Raw genomic sequence first — 22,936 nt, forward strand, 5'->3', positions numbered from 1 at the left:
TTTGGGTCACTCGTGTGTTTATGATATTTCCTTCCGTTTCTCACGTGTTAGTATTTTGCTTTCCGTGTTTTATCGCAAAATCCATCACGACCTGTGGATATTTGGATGAAGGAATAATTTCTTTAACATTTTCATTTTATTATTATTTTTTTTTCTTAAGTTTTGGGTCTTGTTTGTGTGAGTGACTGCCTTGTGTTAAAACCTGCTGCTATAGTCTCTATATTGGTGCATTTATCAATACATCCCCGTTTTTTAAGTGTTTAAGTAGATAATATTGTAAACAGCTTGGATTGTAAAGGACTCAGATTGGGGAGTGTTCTTTATAGATTTTGAATTGTGTTTTTATTCCTTTATTTTATGATATTCAAAAGAAATTTTTGCCATTAATATAACTGCAATTATCTGGGTTATTATAAGTTACTTGTATATGATTACATGGCTTTCCTTTTTATCAGTAACAAGATTGCAGTTTTTCTATCCTATTTTTAATCCATTTTATAATTTTCTAACCTGAAACTGACTAATTGTAATGAATGAATGTGCAGTTTCATAAATTATGGATTAACACAGTATAACAAGTAAAATTAATTCTGAAATGTATATAATGGTGTCAGAACAGAACAGAATGGCCTATTTCTCATTAATAATAGCAGGAAGCTTCCTTCCATAGCAACACTGGCTAGTTGATCATGCAAAGAATGTAGGCTGCTTGTTTCCTCAGCAATTTGAGCCTGTGCCAAGTGTTGGAAGGAAGCAAGATTCAGTCTGGTAACACTTCATTCAGACCTTATATATCCAGAGTTACTGAGTTGTTACTTTATCATCATTCATTGAAATCAAAATGGAATACAACTCCATGGACTCCAAGCACCAAACAAACTCAGGGCACTTGTGGGCTTAATCTCTGGTACTCTTTGTGGCTGCTGCTGTTTCAAGACCTGAGACATTACAAGATTATTATAGTTAAATTCATAATAGGTAAATTTGAAGGTTGGGCTGAAAAGGACAGTGTTAGATACGAAGGTGTAAGTTATTGACCGAAAAGTGCAACAATACATTACACTTACCAGGCATCTGTTGTGGTCCGTACGAGCTGCTTGTGACTGCCGTGCTAAGACAACCTGTGAGAAGAGTTAGCGTGTGTTACGTATGCTTGTCGGGTATAGCTAGTGTTGTAAAAGAACAGATTTAATAGCTTATAGCAAGCAAGGGTCTTGTGTTTGTATTAGTCATGCATTTGTTAACGTTGAACCTCATAAGGGAAAAAAGTGATTATCTGATTAGCAGTGGAGGCCCTCTCTGCCTTGTTAACCATTTATTCTTGTGGCAAGGGAATTTTAGTAGGTTTGTATCAACTCTCATGCATTTAGAGGTATGGAAAACTTATTCAAAGTTCACTCTAATCCTTACCTTTGTAAATTTTCTTTTTTAGGGGAAATTTCATTTCGAATCATTCCACCTGGACACAACGTTGGGAATAAAAGAAGACAATTGCAGACACTGAAAAAGAGGCAAGTTTTCAGAAATTATAAAAAGACAAAAGCATAAAACTTGCAGTGGTAAATCAGAAAACAAGGAACACAACTTGGCACCATCAGAGGAACAACATCACCACAACTGGAAACTAGAAACATCAAAAAAAAGAAAGAACAAAACTAGATGTGAATGCATTTGTAGGAACTTAAGTGTTACTATTAGCAAGATAAATAATTAAGTAGTAGTGTAAGTGTGGAAGTGAAGCAACATTGGTGTAATAAAGACAGCATTGTGTAGAGGGAGAACCAGGAAGAGGAAAAAAGAGAGGCACTCCTTTAGAAAATGAAGCAGTAACTAAACGGAAGACTGGCTGAAATACATAGCAAAAACAAACCCGCATTCCATCAAGCCACCATGATTCTATAGCAGGCCTACAACCGACGCACAGACGGACGGATAAACACACCCATAAGAAAAAAAGGGAGAAAAAAAAAAAACACAAAAAATAATAATAATAATAAAAAAAAAAAAAAGAGCACTGGTTACACGCACACATCAGAGAAAACGGCAGAAAGACACAGTAGAGAATGGAGTGCAGTGACTTTGGCCTACCAAGGAGACATGGGAACCTGATCGACCTGAACCCTGTAAATGGTAACTTGATCAATATAAAGCCTATAAACGGAAACTTGATAGATGTGAACGCCCGCAATGGGGAGCTGATGGATGTGAAGGAGATCGGAGTGGTGGAGAATGGGGTGGTGGTGGGACGCAAGGCTCACCTGCAGGAGCGCCTCGACCGCCTTGAGGTGCTCTACCGCGACACCCGACAGGAACTAGAGGCAACGCGTGAGGTAATGACAGGGACTCGGAATTGTGGGAGCTTGTAGTGCTGTGTTAGATGTGTTCTGTGGTGGTAGTAGTAGTAGTAGTGGTAGTAGTGGTAGTAGTAGTAGTAGTAGTAGTAGTAGTAGTAGTAGTAATAGTAGTAGTAGTAGTAGTAGTTTGCCATTTTACACTGTGAATCGACTTTTGTTCATTTGAATTTGGCATAAACTAATTTCTATAGTCAGCTGTGCATTGATTTAGGGTCACAGTAATAGCAATTGGACAAATGTTTGAAGAAATGTGGCACAGTGCACTTGTGTTTGCCAGATGCTTAACCATACCTTGTCCATATGTTAAGTTTTCTGACTATAGAAATCATTTTATGCTGAATTCAGATGAACAGATGTCAATTTGCAGTGAAAAAGGTGTAGTAGTAGTAGTAGTAGTAGTAGTAGTAGTAGTAGTAATAGTAAAACACACATAGTAGATAGATGAATTGTTACTTGGTAGTGGTAGGAACTGTAGTAGTAGTAGTAGTAGTGTAAAGTGCATACAGTACATGGATGTTGGTGTGTTAGTCATATTAGTACTAGTAGTAGTTGTATTTTCTTCAATAGATGTCAAAAACTTCATACTGTATTTGCACTTAATACAGAAGGTAATGTATTTGTAGAATGTGTTTTTCTTAAGTTTTTTAGTTAAGTTTGCATGAATTGTATTATACTTAATGTGCATTATGCATGTTTCCAAGTGTTGCATATTGTTGTGGTATAAATAGTCTGTGATTCTTGTTTAGGATATAGAATAAGAAATACAATCAGAAAGCAAAGAAAGTCAAGTAAGGTCAATTAATAAGAACATATTCGTAACAAAACAAACGTATTCATAACAAAACAAAATTAAAAGTACTGTAAACTTACTGTAACACAATGAACGGCATGAACTGAATGAAGAATTTGTAGACCCAAAGTAGATCAGTAATTTTTAGAAAAGCATGAATTAGTAACATAACCAAATGGAGAAACAATAATGATAAACAAAAAATAAATAAATAAAAAAAGGAAAGGCTGGACAAACCAAGCAAATAAATTACAGCATCACCCACAGTCATGGAGATAATCAGAATCTTCATTAAGCATTAAAAATCCCTAACTATATTTTCATTATATAAGTAAAAAGCACAAAGCAGCCATGTGAAGGCTGAATGAATTAATTTCCCCATTTTTTCCCATTGCGTTTGACATTTTGGTGTGTGACGGCAGACCCTTACGAGGTTCCAGCCTCTGCAGCTGCCCGGCCCCACACATGCCCTTTGGCCAGGCGGGTTGATACACAGCTCCTGCACCACGTCAGCCACACCAGGCCTTGAGGACACTAAAATCTATGAGGTCTGTCCCTTAGCCTTTCAATCAGACCTTCAATAAGTCGATGGCTGACACTGGGCTGCATAAGTTGTCTATTTCAAAATCTGTCATCTAAATTGCTTCCTATAATCCCTGTTACATGATGTTCATTAAATAATCAACCTCCTAGGAGATCCTGAGACTCCAGTAATGTCCATAACAGACAGAGCAACTCACAGTAGAATTTTGTTTTTCCTCCTCAAGATTCTTAAGTTGTGAAAGAAAGAACAGTGTCATTCTTTACTACTCACAACAATGGCACACGAAATTGGCATTTAACTCGGTGACTAATTACCAAAGAATACTTTAATTGACCTTAGATTGATAGCTGAATGCTTTCAGCAACTGTCTCATTGATCCTCTGCTTTACTAAACTTTTGTTATTCTTTTCTCCCTTCCTGCTTGGTCACTCGCACAGGGAGGAGGCAGCAGCAGCGGTGGCGGAGGTTATGGCGGGAACAGTGGTGGGACTTTCAAGATTTTTGTTGGCAACTTGAGTGACCTGACCAGCCCAACTGACCTGCGCGAGGCCTTTGGACACTTCGGGGTGGTGGTGGAGGCTGATGTGCTGAAGAATTACGGGTTTGTGCACATGTTAGGAGAGGAGGAGGGACTGCGCGCCATCACAGCTCTCAATGGCAGGATGCTGAATGGAAAGGTGTGTGTGAAAGAGAGTCAAATGACAGCATGATAGCCAAGATAAAAACTTGCATGATACAACAATGGTCACATGAATCTCAGTCACATGATTCTGGTTGTCATTGGATGCTTGTCTTTTCTAGCCACTGATTGTTGCTGTCTCAACCTGCGGCCGACGGTCTAATGATCACTCCTCCCACTACAGAGACTCCAAGGTGAGAATATGAGCTTAGTAATAATACAAAATAATATTCGATTCTGCCTCAAAATAATGACATTGCATGGAGTTTCTTAATTGTATTCGTTTTCTTGCATCCTTCACATATGTCTGTTTCCTCTTACAAAACAAGCATTTCACTTTCCTTCTGTCCATCTCACAGCCTGAGAGGCACAGACATGGAGGTGGCGGTGGTGGTGGAGGCAGCAGTGGATCAGGCTCCAACTTCAAGATCTTTGTGGGAAATTTGAGTCACTGCGCCACCAGTGCAGACATCAGGAACTTGTTTGAGCAGTATGGGACCATTGCTGAGGCTGACGTCATTACTGCAAGGGGTGTGAAGACCTATGGCTTTGTCCACATGGTGTCTCGTGTTGATGGGGAAGCTGCCATTGCTGCTCTCAATGGTTACGTTCTGCACGGAAGGGTACGTGGCTGGTTGAATTGGTGAGATGATGAGTTACAGTCAGGCAGAGAAGGAGTTTGTGATGTTGAAATGATTATTATCAGCTTCTGTGATTCCATGATGATAAAAAAGACCTTCCTCACTTTTCATTCAGCCTTGTCTGTTGTCCATCTACTCCACATCACCCCAGGCTTAGAATCTGTGTTCAATTTAATATGAATTAGAGATGAGACAGATCCCAGTCCTCTTGCTTGATCTGTTTTATTTGGCTTTTACAATGTGCAAGGTATTTTGGCGAAATTAATATTCACAATTCTATTCTTTTACCATCTATTTGCAGCCCATGGTGGTAGCAGCCTCCACAGGGACACGGAGATCCGGGCCACAGAGGATAAAGATCTTTGTGGGAAATGTGAGCCCCCACACAACAACACAGGAGCTGCGCAACCTCTTCCAGTCCTATGGCAATGTGGTAGAGGCGGACATCCTCAGCAATTATGCTTTTGTGGTGAGCAGAATGGCTCTTTGCATGGTCTTATCTTAGTGTAATTTGAACAAGCTCCAGTATAAATTATTGTGATTATGAAGGGTATTTCATAACATTGATGTTTTCAAGGATGTTTTCATGATTTTAGTGGATTCGACTTATTTTGAGGGGTGTTTTCATATTGTTGTCATTCACCAGGCTGTTATGAAAGTTACTAGGGATTTTAAAGGAATTTTTATGTTTTCAGTAATAGTTTAACAGATATCCATCATCATCAGTGGTACAAACATTTCGTGCCTAACTTGCCTCCTTCCTACAGCACATGGACAACATAAGTCAGGGCAAGAGGGCCATTCGTGAACTGGATGGATATGAACTGCATGGGTCACCCCTCTCAGTCCAGGAGTCCCGCAGTCAGCCCTTCCAGCACTCACCCTCTCCCCTGCCCCCTGCCGAGCCCCAGTTCAACAGGGCCCCTGCCAGCCACCCCCAGAACTACTACAGGGAGCCACCCCCACCAGATCCCTGCCCACCCCCAGCTGCCTTGTATGAGCCCCAGTACAGCCGCCCTCCAAGCTACTACAGGGGACGCTACGACCCCTACCTTCCCCTGCCAGCACCTCACCATGCCAGGGGCTGGGGCGAGGAACACAGGGTAGGTAGAGCCAAAGGACTTTATACACTTAAGATTGTGTATTCATTCACATTAGTTATTCTGCCATGAAGATATCTATTGTTATCAGTGGATTTCATTGAAATTTTAGTGTTAAATGAGTTCCCTTTAGGCGTTGGCAGAGGTACGTGCCTTCTGTGTATCCTCAAGTTTTGCAACGGATTGTTTTAATTTTGACATTCCAGGAGAATTACTACGAGCGCTACCCAGACCAGCCACCTCCGAACCTGGACTACGGCTGCCCTCCCCAGCCTCCCTCTCCGCCACGGTGAGTTGCAGCACACCTGCAGCGTGTCAACAGTCACGCCATGCCCAGTAGTGAACCTAAAGGCAGATACACTAACAAGACAAACTAAAGCAAGTATTTTCTCACAGGTACAACAGCCAGCGACCTTTCTAAGCTCTCCCGTCCCCCATGACACCCACTTTGGTGTGGACCTTTCCTGGCACTTCCGACGGCCCTCCTGCCTCCCTCCCTCCCTCGTGCCACACTCCCGCGGGGCCGAGTGCCGCCCTGCAGCACTGGCGTTCCTGTCCCTGGCACCCACCTGACGTTTGCGATAATTACTGCCGCCGCTCCCTCTACTACTGTAGCCGTAACGTTTTTAATGTCGTTGAGGTTCTCGTTTATATCCGTAGCGCCTCCGTTCTTTCGCATTCTTTATTTATACTGATAGTGCTTTTTTTTCATCCCTTAGTTTATTTATACTGGTAGATTTATGTTTTAGTTACCCCTGTGTACAGCCTTCGTCCACGGGGTCCAGGACGCAGAGTGTAAATACTGGTACAAAATCCTTATCCCACTACTGTTTTCCCCTCAGTAATCTCCTCCTCAGTATAGACGCACTATCGCCAGAGGTTGCTAAGGGGAAAGGAGCAGCAGTGTGGTAATATTTTGTGCCAGACTGTCACTCTTCGTCCTGAACTTCAACATACATGGGTTATTCTTTATTTCTTATCAGTAGTTTTTTCCTGCCAGTCACTTTATATTTCTTTATTTAGGGATGGACTGACAGAAGTTAATAGATTATTTTCTGTAGTTATTTCCTCACTGGTAGTTGCTAATCCTGAAACCATATGTTCACTCTTATATTATAATTGTTTGGGATCACCACAAATAATCAATAAACTTAGACATTATGTGAATGTTTATTGGATTTGATATTATTGTTTAAATAATGAATATTCTGTTCCGAAGCAGGTTAATAATGAATTGGTAACCGTCTGCTGTCATTCTGGTGTCTGTCTGTCAAACAAATTATTATCAAGTATTCAAAATGGAGGCTAACTATTATTTCCTAATTCCTAGTTGTATGTTTAGTGATAAGTGAGCAGCTGACTGACAAACTCCTCTTAGGCTGAAGACAGTAGGCCTATGTGATTTGTCAGCCTGCTGTTGGCCACCTCACTACATATGGAAATAATATTAAGAAACTACTTATATTCACCAAACTAAGTTATTCATAATTTTAATGGAGTCTGAAGATGAACGCTGCAAATACCTCCTCTACAACACCTGTCCATAAGGAAGATTAGTGACTAGTTTGCTGTGAATCATGCAAGTGTAATTAAACCATGTCAAGACGTCAAATTATCTGAATAAAATCTTTTGCAAAACAGTGCACAAAACAACACACCTTACTGTGTCATCGTCAACAAACAGAACCAACACAACCTAAACCAGAACCTCTTCCTTCTGCTGCAACGAATACCTAGGCAGACAGAATCTTTCGTGCTATGACTGTAACTGTAACCATAGGACAGCTTACACACAGCACATTCAAAAATACTATTATTCTGCAAAATAAAGGACTGAGACGGCAGACGAGTGAAATTTGTAACATCTATGAGTAGTTTATGTGATAAGGCAGAGTCAGCCAGGCTAGCCGGGCTGTATGTTACATAGGAATATCTACGTACATTCATCCCTCAAAGCAGCATCGTTATTCTGTGCACCGGTGTCACGTTAGCCGAGAGATTAACCGACCGACAGAACGGCCTCAACGAAATGGTCCTATGTTTACCCACGATTTATTACGACGATAGTAGTGATGGTGGTGCAAAAAATAATGATGCTGAGGAACGTCTAACAGTGTAGAATTTCTCACTTAAGAAAGAGAAAAGTCTTATTTGTGAGAAAACAAACATGCACCATAATATGAGAAGTTAAAGAGCTGTGTTTGTTTTCTGTTCTTGGAGTAACACGCGTACGTATTATTTCTCTTGACTGTCTTGAGGGAACCTTCTCGTGGCTCTGTGGCTGACAATGTATACCAGAGGAACCTTGTAACACACACACACACACACACACACACACACACACACACACACACACACACACACACACACACACTGACAAAGCATCTTTCATTTAAGAGCACAAAAACAGGCCATAAATGAATAGTGTATGAAAAACTTGACTCTTTACATGTACTAAACTTTTGACTCACTTCTATCCTTCTTCCATACAAGTACAAAAAACAATGAGAAATGACATTACCACTGCAGGGTGTATAGGTCCTGCATATATTAGTAATTATCATCCTACTACCAAGAGTTCCTGGGGATTCGTTCATTGTGGAATCTATACGTATGTAGGTACAGTCATGGCCACAAGTTGAGTAGTTTGCTGCATTCACTTCCACTGTTTTTTTTTCTTTTTTCTTCTTTTTTTAATGTTTTCCTCAATCTAAAGTCCTCTGATCTGCTGATAATCTGCTTACAAAATCTGACAATGGATTCTCAGCAGATGAGAGGACTTAAGGTTGAGGAAATTGACAAATACCGTGGAAATAAGTGTACGTTACTTAACTGGTGATCGTGACTGCACCTCCTCACTTGTTAAACTTTGGAACCAGCGAAACGAAAACGTTGTACGACTCGACTCGACCCTCAGTGACGGACCTTCAAAGTCTGCTCCAAAAAAAAACGTAGAATGAAACCAAGAGAAAATGAAAACGAAAATAGAACCATTTCCTACCCGACAAAAGTAATCATATATGTGATTTAGTTTCATGTAAATCCATAACACCAAAAAAAAGAAGGAAAAAAAAAAAAAAAAAGAAAAAAAGATTAAATAATGTGATTTCCTTTCCTGTTTCAATGTTTGAAATCCAAAACATTTTTTTGACATTTCCAACACAAGATTCCAAAACAACAACCACACACTCAATTCCATGCAAACAGTACATCTTCCTGCACCAGATTATGTTAGAATTAAAAAGAAATACAATTGGGAATGCAAAGGAAAACTAATGACTACCAAAACTTTGGATAAAAAGAATTCTATCTCAATTGTTCAACTACCAATTAACAAGGTCACAGGAAGTAATTATAATATACTTGAGCATTGTAGTCTGGCTATGTGGAAGAGAGAGAGAGAGAGAGAGAGAGAGAGAGAGAGAGAGAGAGAGAGAGAGAGAGAGAGAGAGAGAGAGAGAGAGAGAGAGAGAGACCTACAGAACCATACCCTGAGTTTGTGAGGAATTTTTTTCAAGGGACACAAAGGTATTTTGTCTTTTCCCTTCCATAGTCTCAGCTGCAAATCAATGTCACTCCAGGGAATCAGAAGCACGTCTCTTCCCTCCACACTGCCCACTGACTACACCACCATACACTGTTTCTTAACACTACAAAATGCCAAGTAATACAAATACAAACTCATGAAATTCAAATGAATTCTTGTCTTCACTAATAGTGAAATAATTCATCAAATTATACTTGTCTGGTCGTTCAACAAGTGCTCCACTCTTTGGCGACTTTAGTCAGAGAAAACAGCAAGCATACATCAAGTAAACCCATGGCTATTTGGAAAAATAGACATTCTTCCTAACTTATGTGTAAAGTGAGGCCTTTGATTATGTTCCTTACTACCAACAAAGGCTCTCCATAGTAATATTACCATTATCATCATACAAAATGCCCTTGAATGCCTCTCAAGTAATGGTAATGTCTTGTGGTGCAAATATATATATTTAGTATATATAAAGTTTCTTAAGACTTACATAAAATGAAAACTAAACAGAGATTAACTTAAAAACTGCACAAATAAGCAGTTAATGAGCACAATTTTTTTTGGATACATCAGCTAATCTTCAAGACGGAACTTTTAAATAAAATCGGTAGGATAATAAACATATAACAGAACTGACGACTTAAGTGCTATAATGTCCAAGGAGATGGACAACGCAACACAAGTACACAAGTGAGCAACCCCTGGGCTTCATAAAGAGGCCTGGAGGAAGGTATGGGATGGGGAGGAGTTAGGAGGCTTCAGGCAGTGTTGGTGAGCGCGGCGGGAGACACTGGACATGTATGCCATCTGTGCTAACCAGTAGCGGGCCTTTGTTCCTCCATATGTCCTTGTTGGCACCCTGTCACCAAGAACAACCTTGTCAGAGGGGAACATCTTGCCACAGAACCAATAGCAAGACTTATAAAAAATGGAAAGAACTGTGAGAATAGTTCAGCAGATCATATTTAACAAGGAAGAATGTTTTTAAGTGTGTCTGGAACTTCCATTAGTAGTGTTCCAGTAAGTTGGGCAGATCAGTGCAGTGGCAGATCAAATTTTAAAGGATTTCTCAATCCTGGTGTACAAACTGCAGTAGATCACCTAAACTGTATATTTAACATGAAGTATTTTTTTTCCTCCCCTGCTACAACAACTACCAGGAAAAACAAGGGTTAGTAATTGAGACTCAAAAGACTACTTGCTTACTCTACTATTACAACAGTGTTTCCGAGTCTCAATAATACAAAATTATATGCAAGGCTAACAAAGGAAGGTAGCCATTACAAAACTACATTAACAAAATACAAAACAAATAAAGGATCTTATTGCTCCTCACCCCAATGTCTGCTGAATTATACCTGCTGCATGGGGCTGGAGATGTCATGTCTCTTGGTGGCATTGTACAAGGTTGCCACTGGGATGTTGAAGGCTCGGGCAGCAGGTTTTATGCCCAGGTGACCATCACGGATCATGTTAAGAGCAGTCTGGTGAAGGAGGCAATCAAGGAAATTATTACAATGCTCCTTAAATTTATCTTGGGAAATCCCTCTTGAAAAATAATAAATGCTGATGTTTAAGGAAGCAAAAGTAAGAAAAATGTGTTGATTATTTAGTAAGTGACTTTTAACTAATATATACATTCAAGAACATACAAGAAAAAAAAAAACAGAGAAAAGATCTACAACTTCAGAGACAGAGAAACTGGAAATCTGATGGACAACAAAAAAAAATGCAGGATTAGTAAACTTACCAAGAGGTCTTGTTTTGAGTACCTACGGAGCCTTCTTAGGGAGGCTCCGCGGGTGTGAGCGTCTGGCTTGGGATGTGAGGGACCAGCATACACCCTGCCCTGGTTCTCAGTCGTCCCAGCCAAGCCAAGCAGGATCAGACCTTCATTGTCCTGAAAGAGAGACTTGTTAGACATTCACGTGACAACTTCTCGTACTACCTGACTGTTAAGAGGCAATTTGTATATGGTGAGGTGATATACTGGGTAACAAGTAGTATAGTCTGTGAAGGTGACTAAGCAAGTGGGAAGGTAGCCTGCAGGTAAGAAACAGGTAAGGTCATTGTGAAGTTAACAAGTGTCTTATGAGAGTATATTAACCACAACTCAAGGCAATGATGAAGGAGATACATAACATAACAGATGATACTGGTAAGCAGGAAGTTAACTTGGGTTGGCCAGAAAGCAGATCAATTTAGCAGTGACAAAGCAGGTACAGGAAGTCAAAGTAACTTGGGTGAAGAAGAAACCAGGCCTTAAGCAGTGACACAAAGGCACAGGTAGTAAAATTAATTGATACAGAAAACAAGGCAGGTGTGCAGTGACAACAGGTACAGGTAATGAAGTAACTTGGGGGGAAAAAAGCAGGTGAGTTCAGCAGGTGATAGCAGGCTGTGACTCACAATAGCATTCTGGACAGACGAAGCACCCTGCTGGGGAGTGGTGCCCCCCATCCGCACTACAGCACCGTTGGTAGTCAGAATACCAGGCATGCCCTGCTCAAGATCCCCACCAGAAGCAGACTGAGTAACCTTGACAGCACGGGCGAGTGGATCATCTCTCATCTGTCTCTCCTGCTGTTGCTGCTGCTGCTGCTGTTGCATCTCCTCAGCATCATGGTGAATCACAGCCTCCTCCTGAGACCCTGCGAGGAAGGTGTCAGGGCTGCGGTGAGAGGGAAGATCCACGGAGGGAGGGACTTCCTGGGGCACTCCAACGCCATGTTCCAACTTGATCTGCACACGCTTCAGGGTTCGCCCGTCCCCCTCTGCGACCAGTCCACCGCCAGCCTCGTCCAGCACCACCTCCTCGCACATTGCCATAAGGTTGATGGTGGCTGCATTCTTCTTTTCCTGGCCTGCTGTGAGGGTGGCAGTGAGGGTTGGTGTGTCATGAGTGGGAATGACTTTCTAAATGGCAAACTACTAATTAAATGACTGACTGACAATGACTGGCTCACTGACTAACTGACTAATTGAAAGGCCATTCTCTCTCTCTCTCTCTCTCTCTCTCTCTCTCTCTCTCTCTCTCTCTCTCTCTCTCTCTCTTTCGTAATAATTGCTTCTGAAGTCCATTCATTCAACTGTATATTTACGTAACTTGGTGCATTTAATAACAAACACTCAACATATTTATTTTCTTATATTTACTCTTTTTTATTAATTAATTTCTAGAAAAATAAATAAATACAGGAAAATAATTAAGTCAACCATTTAACACAAAGAAAACGGATAAAAAAAAAAAAAAAACAATATGCCACGCGACAAACGGACAGGGAAGTGAACTGAGAAGAATAAGGGAGAGAAGGACACGAGGGAGGAGAAGACGACAAGGAAGACCAGGAAGGGAAGACAGTCAGGCTACGATGGGGTGGTCACTCTTCAACAATGGCAAGTATTCAGAAACTCTTTGCTCTCGCCACAATTATTTGCAAGGCCACAGAGATGATTAACCCGGATCTCAAGACTGTTTCCCCTGTCAATAATGCATAAATCTTGTTAATCTGTCACTAGAACCTCAAAAAACAGCCTTAGAAAGAAAAACCGTTTAACTTCAACTAGAGCCTTCTAAATGTAAAGGAAGTGCGGCTGTGTTTTAGAATACGGGACAATATCACACCCTGTCCACGTACTACCTTGATGGTCCGGGTCATCCTCGTCCATTTCTTCCATCTCCTGGTCGTCCTGGTAGAAGGTCATGTCAGGCTTGGGGTTCACGTGGTGGTGGTGGTGGTGGTGGGGCGGCGAGGAGGCGACGCCGGCTGCTGCGTTGCGGGAGTCGTCCAGCCAAGACTCAGACAGCCCCACTTGACTCAGACCTGGTGGGCGGAGAGGTTTCGTTAGTTTGTTAGTTGTTATTGTTGTTGTTGTTGTTATGGTGGTAGTAGTAGTAGTAGTAGTAGTAGTAGTAGTAGTAGTAGTAGTAGTAGTAGTAGTAGTAGAAGAAGAAGAAGAAGAAGAAGAAGAAGAAGAAGAAGAAGAAGAAGAAGAAGAAGAAGAAGAAGAAGAAGAAGAAGAAGAAGAAGAAGAAGAAGAAGGACAAGAACAAGAAGTAGTAGAATAAACAATAAAAATACAAGAGAAAAGAAAAGGAGACAAAAAGAAACAAAGAAAAGAAAAAGAGCAGAAAAAAAAAGGAACAAGAAGAGGAAGAAGCGTGATTGCAGCAACAGTAGCAGCACAACCAGACTCAGAACCACAACAAGAGCAAGGACAAAGACAAGGAGAAAGGAGAAAAAGAAAACCAAGAGAACAAGAACAGATAAGGAGAGTAACATAAACAGTAACTGCCTGACTTAATATGCTACAAAAACGAAATAAAGAAAAAAGAAAAAGAAAACCCAGAACAAGTAATAACAATAATAGTAGTAGTAGTAGTAGTAGTAGTAGTAGTAGTAGTAGTAGCTGGTAGGTTGAGTTAATGTCACAACAACGAGGTCATGCAACACCCTCGAAGGTTACGAAAAGGCCATCATTGCCACCAAGAATAATTAGTAGTAGTAGTAGTAGTAGTAGTAGTAGTAGTAGTAGTAGTAGTAGTAGTAGTAGTAGTAGTAACTTGTAGTGGGGAGAGAGAGAGAGAGAGAGAGAGAGAGAGAGAGAGAGAGAGAGAGAGAGAGAGAGAGAGAGAGAGAGAGAGAGAGAGAGAGAGAGAGAGAGAGAGAGATTTGCAGTAATTAAGTCAAGATAAGAAGCGATGATTCAAGACAAAAACCCGTTAAGAGAGTGATGGTTTTGGGAAAGATAAAGGTTTGTTATCTTAAGAGAGAGAGAGAGAGAGAGAGAGAGAGAGAGAGAGAGAGAGAGAGAGAGAGAGAGAGAGAGAGAGAGAGAGAGAGAGAGAGAGGATGTTCATGTTTCTCAGTTACTAAATAATGACATCACCTTTACTTTAAAAAAAAAACATTGAGTTGGTTTATTTTTTTAACATCATTCAACCTAAACAACTTCACTTCAGAATTCCTTACTTAAAAATTAAACAGTTCTTGCCACTCACGAAGTTCAAACACCAAATATTTATATAAAGGCCAGAAGAAGGATGAATTAGCAGCACATTTAATAATAGCAGCAGCAACAACACGTGGCAGGGCAGACTAAAACATTTCTTAGCACAAATTTCACCTTCGAGGAAAATGTTTCTTAATCACAATCTAGTTTGAGAAAGCTATGATGCGCTCTCTCTCTCTCTCTCCTCTCCTCTCTCTCTCCTTCTCTCTCTCTCTCCTCTCCTCCTCTCCTCTCTCTCTCTCCTCTCTCTCTCCTCTCTCATAAAAGAAGCCAGATAAAGCCGCTCTACTGGATCTGCGGGGGTCACATTACGCTAAGACGCTATATGTGGGTCAGGTTGGTAGGGCGGAAACGTTTCCTGCATGATGACAGGAATGGCAACACTAAGAGGGCGTGGCGTGTTGGGTGTGACGTCAGGAAGTGTACACGAGGGAAGTACGTGTTTATAGCAGAACCTCCCCCACTCCCCCTGTATTACGCTTTATCTGGCTTTATTAAAAAAAACGCTTTGCTCTCTCACCACGACGAGCTTCGAAGGCCACTGAGATGACTGGCCGGGTTCGTAAGACTGTTTTCTCTTAAAATGATGCTGAAATCTAGTCTTATCTGTCACTAGAAACATGAAAATATCCTTAAAAACCGATGTAACTTCAACTAGAGCCTTTTGAATGTAGTGAAGATGCGGGCAGTAGTGTCAAATTGGTAAACAGTTCTCATGGCGTATCTTCTTCACACTGATGACACACGAGCCGTAGCAGATCAACACTATAAGGCCGAAAATACCCTTGAAAACAGTAACACTGTACTAACAGTTAAAAATATCGAGATAAAACGCCGTAACTTTTGAGATTGTGGTCTAAAAAAACAAGGAAAGACAAAGATAAGGAGTTCACCAAATACTGGAAACTGAATATCAGTAAGAGATACGTGGAAACTGAGAAAATAAATAGATAAAAATGAAGGGAATCCCTTGATCAAGCAGATAAGGGAAGGAAATATGAGGAGAGGAGAGTGAAAACATAGGGTTCTTTCAATGCGGCAAAACGAGTATTGATTGGGTTAGGAAGCATGAGAAAGTTACATAATTATAGACTGAAGGAAGTTAGAAAGGATAAAGACAATGTGTGCAAAGGGAGAAAAAAATGAAGAAAAAAAAACACGACTAACACAAATAAGTAATGATTAGTTGTACAAAATGTTAACTTAGAAAATAATATGTCATGTAGTAGCTTAATAAAGAAGCACCTAGATGAAAACAAAAAAACAAAAAAAAATGAAGAAATACAATAACATACTCGAATTTACGAAAAGAGACAAACGAATACGATAACAAGCTCCAAAATATATAAATAAACGAACAAAAATTGCTACATTGAGCGAAAACTCTGGAAATTGTTGGTATATGAGGATCAAGCTGAGAAATAAGTAGGAAATTACTGGTATGTGATGCTCCAGTTCAGAATTAACTTTGAAATGGTTAGTATAAGATAAACTGATAAATAAGTTGGAAATGGTTGGCATAAGATGATCTAGATAAAAGTGTCTGGAGGCGTCTGGTATTTCCGTGCAGCAGCAGTCCACGTCACTCAGAGGGCGGGGCTTAAAGAAGGTCTCGCCATGTGACTCTTTCTACGCAGAATAAACAAAAATAGAGACAGATGCCTTTATTACATCACACGCGTCTGTATGCTGGTGGTGATGGTGGTGGTGATGGCGGAGGCGGCGCGTGTGTGGTGTGGTGTGGTGTGGTGTGGTGTGGTGTGTGTGTGTGTGTGTGTGTGATTGTTTTATTTACTTCGGATATTTACAGGAGAATGAAGAAGTTTGTAAGATAGATACACAAGACAACACAAACTACTACTACTACTACTATTACTACTACTACTAATACATGTGCTGATGTTGTTAAAGACTAAAATAACAACATTGAGAGAGAGAGAGAGAGAGAGAGAGAGAGAGAGAGAGAGAGAGAGAGAGAGAGAGAGAGAGAGAGAGAATCACTCGTCTTACCCGTGATCACTTTTTCCCTCGACCTTTCGCAACCCTAGCGGGGAACTCCCTAAAACTCTCTCTCTCTCTCTTTCTCTCTCTCTTCTAGGAAATGAGAGAGAGAGAGAGAGAGAGAGAGAGAGAGAGAGAGAGAGAGAGAGAGAGAGAGAGAGAGAGAGAGAGAGAGAGAGAGAGAGAGAATGAACTTGTGAAAGATCAGAGCACGAGTTACATAGGGGACTACAATAAATGGCATCGAAAATAAATGTTACGAGATGGACGGAAAAAAAGACCAAAATAACACTGCCAAGTTACCCTTCATCTCATTTAAGTGCTGAAAGGTTAAAATACAAGAGAGAGAGAGAGAGAGAGAGAGAGAGAGAGAGAGAGAGAGAGAGAGAGAGAGAGAGAGAGAGAGAGAGAGAGAGAGAGAGATTCTTACACTTGGAAAACAGGGAAGTAAGTTACTGAAAGGAATTACGAAAGACGAAAGAAAAAAAAAGGATAATTGAAGAAGATATATCAACAGAGAGAGAGAGAGAGAGAGAGAGAGAGAGAGAGAGAGAGAGAGAGAGAGAGAGAGAGAGAGAGAGAGAGAGAGAGAGAGAGAGAATGACAAATACGACACGACAAACATTCAAGACATCACCAGAAATCTCTCTCTCTCTCTCTCTCTCTCTCTCTCTCTCTCTCTCTCTCTCTCTCTCTCTCTCTCTCTCTCTCTCTCTTACCTCACCAAATTTTAATGATAACAAACATTACGAACATCACTTGCCAAATCACCACTTCTTTAACCACCTCTCTTCCTTCACCACTGAGACACAAACACTGCTTCTTTTTCTGCCAATAATTTCTGCCCCTTTAAACTTGAAGCCCTTTGAACTTCACGTCACGGAACACGGAAAATACTCTTTGCCTCTGCCTAAACATAAAAATAAATCGGCCACTGCTCCGTAAATACAACACAGCCTGAGGTTAAGCTGGAAACTGAGGTCACCTGTGCTTTCCATGACGTCAATGCCCCGCCACCACAACCACCACCACCACCACCGCCGCTGCCAGTAATAACAACAACAACGACAACACCAACTGCAATAACAGCAATAACTGGTCAACCCTTTCATGTACACTTATGGCAGAAAGAGTTTGTGCACACCTTGAGGCTATACACACACACACACACACACACACACACACACACACACACACACACACACACGTGGGAGGAAAACTAATTTGAAAGTGTGTGTGTGTGTGTGTGTGTGTGTGTGTGTGTGTGTGTGTGTGTGTGTGTGTGTGTGTGTGTGTGTGTGTGTGTGTGTGAGTGTGTGTGTGTGTAGGACATTGAACCTCAGACACTTATAAATGTATACAGATGCCTAATTAACGTGGAATTTCACCCCAATTAGACACCTGATATAGGCCTACGTAGAAAGAATACCAGTAGTAGTAGTAGTAGTAGTAGTAGTAGTAGTAGTAGTAGTAGTAATAGTAAAGACTGAATACCCACTACAACAGAGAGAGAGAGAGAGAGAGAGAGAGAGAGAGAGAGAGAGAGAGAGAGAGAGAGAGAGAGAGAGAGAGAGAGAGAGAGAGAGAGAGAGAGTCGCAAGTCCCACACACACACACACACACGCACGCACAGAAAACGAAAGATTAGTCCTCATAACAGAACACGTTTGTAATACCACACACACACACACACACACACACACACACACACACACACACACACACACACACACACACACACACACACACACACACACTGTACCCAAACCAATATTTCCACATAAAAAAAAGAGACAGTTCTTATCACTAATTAACATCACACTCTCCGCTTCTTCCCCTTTCTCCTGTCGAAGTAAGAAAGCAAATAATAATGACGGCAAGAAGTTCCCTGACTGACAAATCGTTCCCAGCTTGACAGGTCGCGTGTTTGAACCATTGCAACCTCCCAGCCTTAGCATGTTACTCTACGTGGTCACGAGTAGACGCGAAGGACTGAGTGAACTGGATGTTTGGCTGAAACTTTGAGATAACACAGTCAGTCAGAGAGATAGACAGAACACAGACATCCTTTCCTCTTTCTCTTCTCTTCTCTCTTTCTTCCTTCTCCTCTTCTTCATCTCTTTCCCCCTTCTTTCCTCCTTCTCTTTCTTTTTCTCCCTCCTCTTTCCTCTTTTTCTCCTCCCCATTCCATCTTCTCGCTCTCTTTCCTCTTGCTCTCCTCCCTCTCAATCTCTCCTATTTATCTTCCCCTTCCCCCTGTTTCCTCTTTCTCTTCTCCTCCCTCTTTCATTTTTCTTTCCTCCCTCCCAATCTCCAGTCTGCTCTTGTTTCAGATACAGACCACGCATTCTCCTTCCCTCTTCACTTCTATTTTCTTTCTTCTTTCCTGCATTCCATCTTCCTCCTCCTCTCTTTCAGGTCTTTCTTCTTTCCTCTCTACATAGCCTTTACTTTCAAATTCCAAGTGGTACGTATGATAGCTCTCCTTAAACTCTTCTTATTCAGATTTTTGTTATGTGTCATCCTCCTCCTTCACCTCCTCCTATTCCAACCATTGTCGTCTACCATTCTTCTTCTCCTCCTCCTATTCTAACTTTTGTCCCTCTTCCTTTATCTCATTCGCCACCTCCTATGAAACTATAGTTGTCTCTCCTCCTCCTCCTACTCCTCCTATTTTTCATCCTTCCCTCAATTATTCTCGTTTTATTTCCTCTTGTTGTTCTTATTCCTCTTACTATTACTTCTGTTCCTCTCCCATGTTCACCCTTTACCGGTTTTGCCCCCTCCTCCTCCTCCTCCTCCTCCTCCTCCTCCTCCTCCTCCTCCTCCTACTACTACTACTGCTCTCCTATTTCTACTACTCACCCTCCTCTTCCTCCCCCTTCCCCTCTACTCTCCATCAAGTATTCGCTGGTTTTATCTGGTCTCCTCCTCCTCCTCCTCCTCCTCCTCCTCCTCCTCCTCCTCCACCACCACCACCACCTCCTCAGGATATGGAGGCTTTGGGGTAGAAAGACACGCGTTATCTCCCTCCACACGACAAGGATACGTGGAAGGTCGAGAAAGAAACATTACAGAAGTTTTAGGCCTCTCTCTCTCTCTCTCTCTCTCTCTCTCTCTCTCTCTCTCTCTCTCTCTCTCTCTCTCTCTCTCTCTCTCTCTCTCTCTCTCTCTCTCTCTCTCTCTCTCTATGTTGTTCATGTTATATTTTTTTTTACTATTTTTTTCTGTAATTATGTTCACTGTCTTTCTCATACTTCCCTGTTTTGCAATCACGTTTTCATCACCTCCCGCAAACACTCTCTCTCTCTCTCTCTCTCTCTCTCTCTCTCTCTCTCTCTCTCTCTCTCTCTCTCTCTCTCTCTCTCTCTCTCTCTCTCTCAAGGTGAATGTTTCCAGTGACGAATAATTCATATATCATGTATCGTCACACGTATTCTCTCTCTCTCTCTCTCTCTCTCTCTCTCTCTCTCTCTCTCTCTCTCTCTCTCTCCCTGCAGGTGTTTGAGAGAGGCAGATGTGACCTACTTTTCCTGGTGTGGGGACAGGTGCCTGGGGTGACGAAGGGGTGGAGGGTGAGTGAAGAGGATAAGCACAAGGGGGCAGGGTTGTGACAAAGGACAACAACTTATCAAGGTCATTAGCGCAATAAAGAAGCATAGCATTATCATCCTCACACTATGGACTAAAAGTGAATAAATACAGTAAACATATACACGGATAAAAATAAAAGAAGCAGTATAATTTCCTTTCCTATTACATGAGCACAACAACAAAACAAGGCAGGTAAATAAATAACACCTGTATATCTAATTATCACAAGTTCCTTCCTGCCACCTTGTCAACACCTGAGCACCTGAGAGAGAGAGAGAGAGAGAGAGAGAGAGAGAGAGAGAGAGAGAGAGAGAGAGAGAGAGAGAGAGAGAGAGAGAGAGAGCAATATTCTAAAACACTTATCGCCACATCTCCACTACGTTCAAAAAGGTTCTAGTTGAAGTTAGTTTTTTTAAAGGGTATTTTTACGGTTCTAGAGACAGGTTAACAAGATTTCTACATTATTAAGAGGATAAACATTCTTGAGAACCCGGCAGATCATCTCTGTGGCCTTTGAAAATAGTCGTGGTGCGGTGCGAGGGCCAAGCTTTTCAAAACAAAGGTCAGTGATATATCATTAATGTGTTTATAACAGATAACATTTATATAATAGATTAACAGTTTTTATCACCACGTTTTCACTTTGGTGAAAATTATTACTTGGTTACGCAATGTATTACCTTTCTCTTTAAATCTAATGAACTAGTACAATTAATTACCTGAGACTTAATTAATCTCATACTCTCTTAGACAGGACAACATAATAAATAAAGGAGATTGAGGATAAGTTAAGTGCTCTAGTGTAATTCTCTCTCTCTCTCTCTCTCTCTCTCTCTCTCTCTCTCTCTCTCTCTCTCTCTCTCTCTCTCTCTCTCTCTCTCATCGAATCACATAATCATTAACGTAAATTTTGGATGAGGTAAGATAAAGTTTGATTAGATTAGTTTAGATCAGCACAAAATATGATAAGGTAACCTAAACCTAATCTCACCCATCCGTTCATCCCCTACCCCACTCTCACAGCTATTAGAACTGTCATCACACCACCACCACCACCACCACGCCAAGGTCTGTATCTCCTGCAGGTAACGTGCATGCATCAGCCAACGTTAAGTCACCACCGCTGATGGAATAAAAATGTTGCCCACGAGAGAGAGAGAGAGAGAGAGAGAGAGAGAGAGAGAGAGAGAGAGAGAGAGAGAGAGAGAGAGAGAGAGAGAGAGAGAGAGTACATCTGGTTTAGTTCGGAATATGTAGTATCTTTTCTTTTTATATTATTGAAGTTTGAGTTAAAAGTAAATTCTAATACTTCTTCAGCTACTACTACTACTACTGCTACTACTACTGCTACTACTACTACTACTATTACTACTACTACCATCACCAGATCACCGGCAAAAAAGTTACATCATTTTATAAACTCTTCATTTAATTCAAAACACGATTCACTTCCACTTCGTCTCAAAAAGTTACGTTCGTGTCTCAATTTTCGTTCGTGCTTTATGTAGATACCAGATGATACTTTTCTTTTTTTTCCTTTTCTTTTTTTCTTTTCTTGTTTTATTCAACGTTCAACTTCGTGTTGGAATGTTAATTTAGGATTCCATCGACACACGTCTGGGCATGAACGGGTCAATATTGCTTCAAATGCTTCAAAACACAGTGCTTCGGTGCTTCGAGTTAAAGATTCCAGTCATACAGGATGCTTTCTCATGCTCCTTAAGTCTGTGTGTGTTTTTTAATATGTAGTTGTTATTTTTTCTTTTCTTATTTCTTTTTTTTTTTTTGTTGTTATTTTGAGTTGATTTGATTTCTTTTCTTTGGTTTCGTCCGTCGCTTAGTGTTATTCTCGAGCCAGATACTTGCTAAGTCAAGATTTTTTTTTTTTTTTTTTTGAGGGGGACATGAATGCTGACGAAGGAATGTCTTAAGTGGATAAGGATACTCTCTCTCTCTCTCTCTCTCTCTCTCTCTCTCTCTCTCTCTCTCTCTCTCTCTCTCTCTCTCTCTCTCTCTCTAAATATTCAGAGGTTAATTCACTTCAATATTTTCCGACTTCTCTCTCTCTCTCTCTCTCTCTCTCTCTCTCTCTCTCTCTCTCTCTCTCTCTCTCTCTCTCTCTCTAAATATTCAGAGGTTAATTCACTTCAATATTTTCCGATCTCTCTCTGTCTCTCTCTCTCTCTCTCTCTCTCTCTCTCTCTCTCTCTCTCTCTCTCTCTCTCTCTCTCTCTCTCTCTCAGGACATTACCATCAACGACAGAACAAACTTACACACTTCACAAATCCTAAATTAACCACACACACACACACACACACACACACACACACACACACACACACCTGCAGCGCTATTAAAAGAAAACGGAGCGGACGAATCTGGCGGTGTGTAGCAACTTTACACATACGTACACACGCACACACACACGCACATAAAACCCAGCGCGAGAGCTAACGTTGCAATGTCTTCTCGCTCCCGCGTCTGGGGTACATACACATACACACACACACGCACTAACACACACTCCCTGTTTACTCACTCTCTTTCTCTGTCTCTTTCCCTGCCTCTCTCACTCACTCCCACATCATAATAGATTTCTGAAACAAAATAAGGGGAAAGAGAGAGAGGGTTTATAAACGTTTCTACACCTTAAGCGTTCTCACCTGAAGAACGTTTGTGATTAA

General features: G+C 41.1%; 2 protein-coding genes across 10 annotated transcripts in view; one reads left to right on the forward strand and one right to left on the reverse strand.

Moving 5' to 3' along the window:
• The window catches only part of LOC135092031 (RNA-binding protein lark-like), an 8,438-nt gene extending 673 nt beyond the window's left edge, over positions 1-7,765 (forward strand). Inside the window, exons 2-10 of one of the 2 annotated variants that reach the window (XM_063990177.1) lie at positions 1,433-2,330; positions 3,567-3,692; positions 4,126-4,365; positions 4,490-4,561; positions 4,727-4,990; positions 5,310-5,477; positions 5,776-6,111; positions 6,315-6,397; positions 6,505-7,765. In XM_063990177.1, coding sequence (XP_063846247.1) covers positions 2,064-2,330; positions 3,567-3,692; positions 4,126-4,365; positions 4,490-4,561; positions 4,727-4,990; positions 5,310-5,477; positions 5,776-6,111; positions 6,315-6,397; positions 6,505-6,529 — 1,581 coding nt within the window. In that variant the 5' untranslated portion in view covers positions 1,433-2,063 and the 3' untranslated portion in view covers positions 6,530-7,765. The remainder of the gene's footprint in view (positions 1-1,432; positions 2,331-3,566; positions 3,693-4,125; positions 4,366-4,489; positions 4,562-4,726; positions 4,991-5,309; positions 5,478-5,775; positions 6,112-6,314; positions 6,398-6,504) is intronic. The other variant, XM_063990178.1, reaches the window with a different exon arrangement.
• The window catches only part of LOC135092030 (longitudinals lacking protein, isoforms H/M/V-like), a 53,866-nt gene continuing 38,192 nt past the window's right edge, over positions 7,263-22,936 (reverse strand). For 4 of the 8 annotated variants that reach the window (XM_063990171.1, XM_063990168.1, XM_063990174.1 and 1 more), the window contains exons 6-10: positions 13,282-13,467; positions 12,053-12,510; positions 11,394-11,543; positions 11,002-11,127; positions 7,263-10,502 (exon numbers count right to left, since the gene is read on the reverse strand). In XM_063990171.1, the coding sequence (XP_063846241.1) occupies positions 10,392-10,502; positions 11,002-11,127; positions 11,394-11,543; positions 12,053-12,510; positions 13,282-13,467 (1,031 nt within the window). In that variant the 3' untranslated portion in view covers positions 7,263-10,391. Of the gene's footprint in view, positions 10,503-10,979; positions 11,128-11,393; positions 11,544-12,052; positions 12,511-13,281; positions 13,468-22,936 lie in introns of all 8 variants that reach the window. The other 4 variants (XM_063990172.1, XM_063990170.1, XM_063990176.1 and 1 more) reach the window with 4 other exon arrangements.

This window comes from Scylla paramamosain, chromosome 39 (genome assembly GCF_035594125.1).
Source record: "Scylla paramamosain isolate STU-SP2022 chromosome 39, ASM3559412v1, whole genome shotgun sequence".
In the NCBI taxonomy this organism is placed as follows: Eukaryota; Metazoa; Arthropoda; class Malacostraca; order Decapoda; family Portunidae; genus Scylla; species Scylla paramamosain.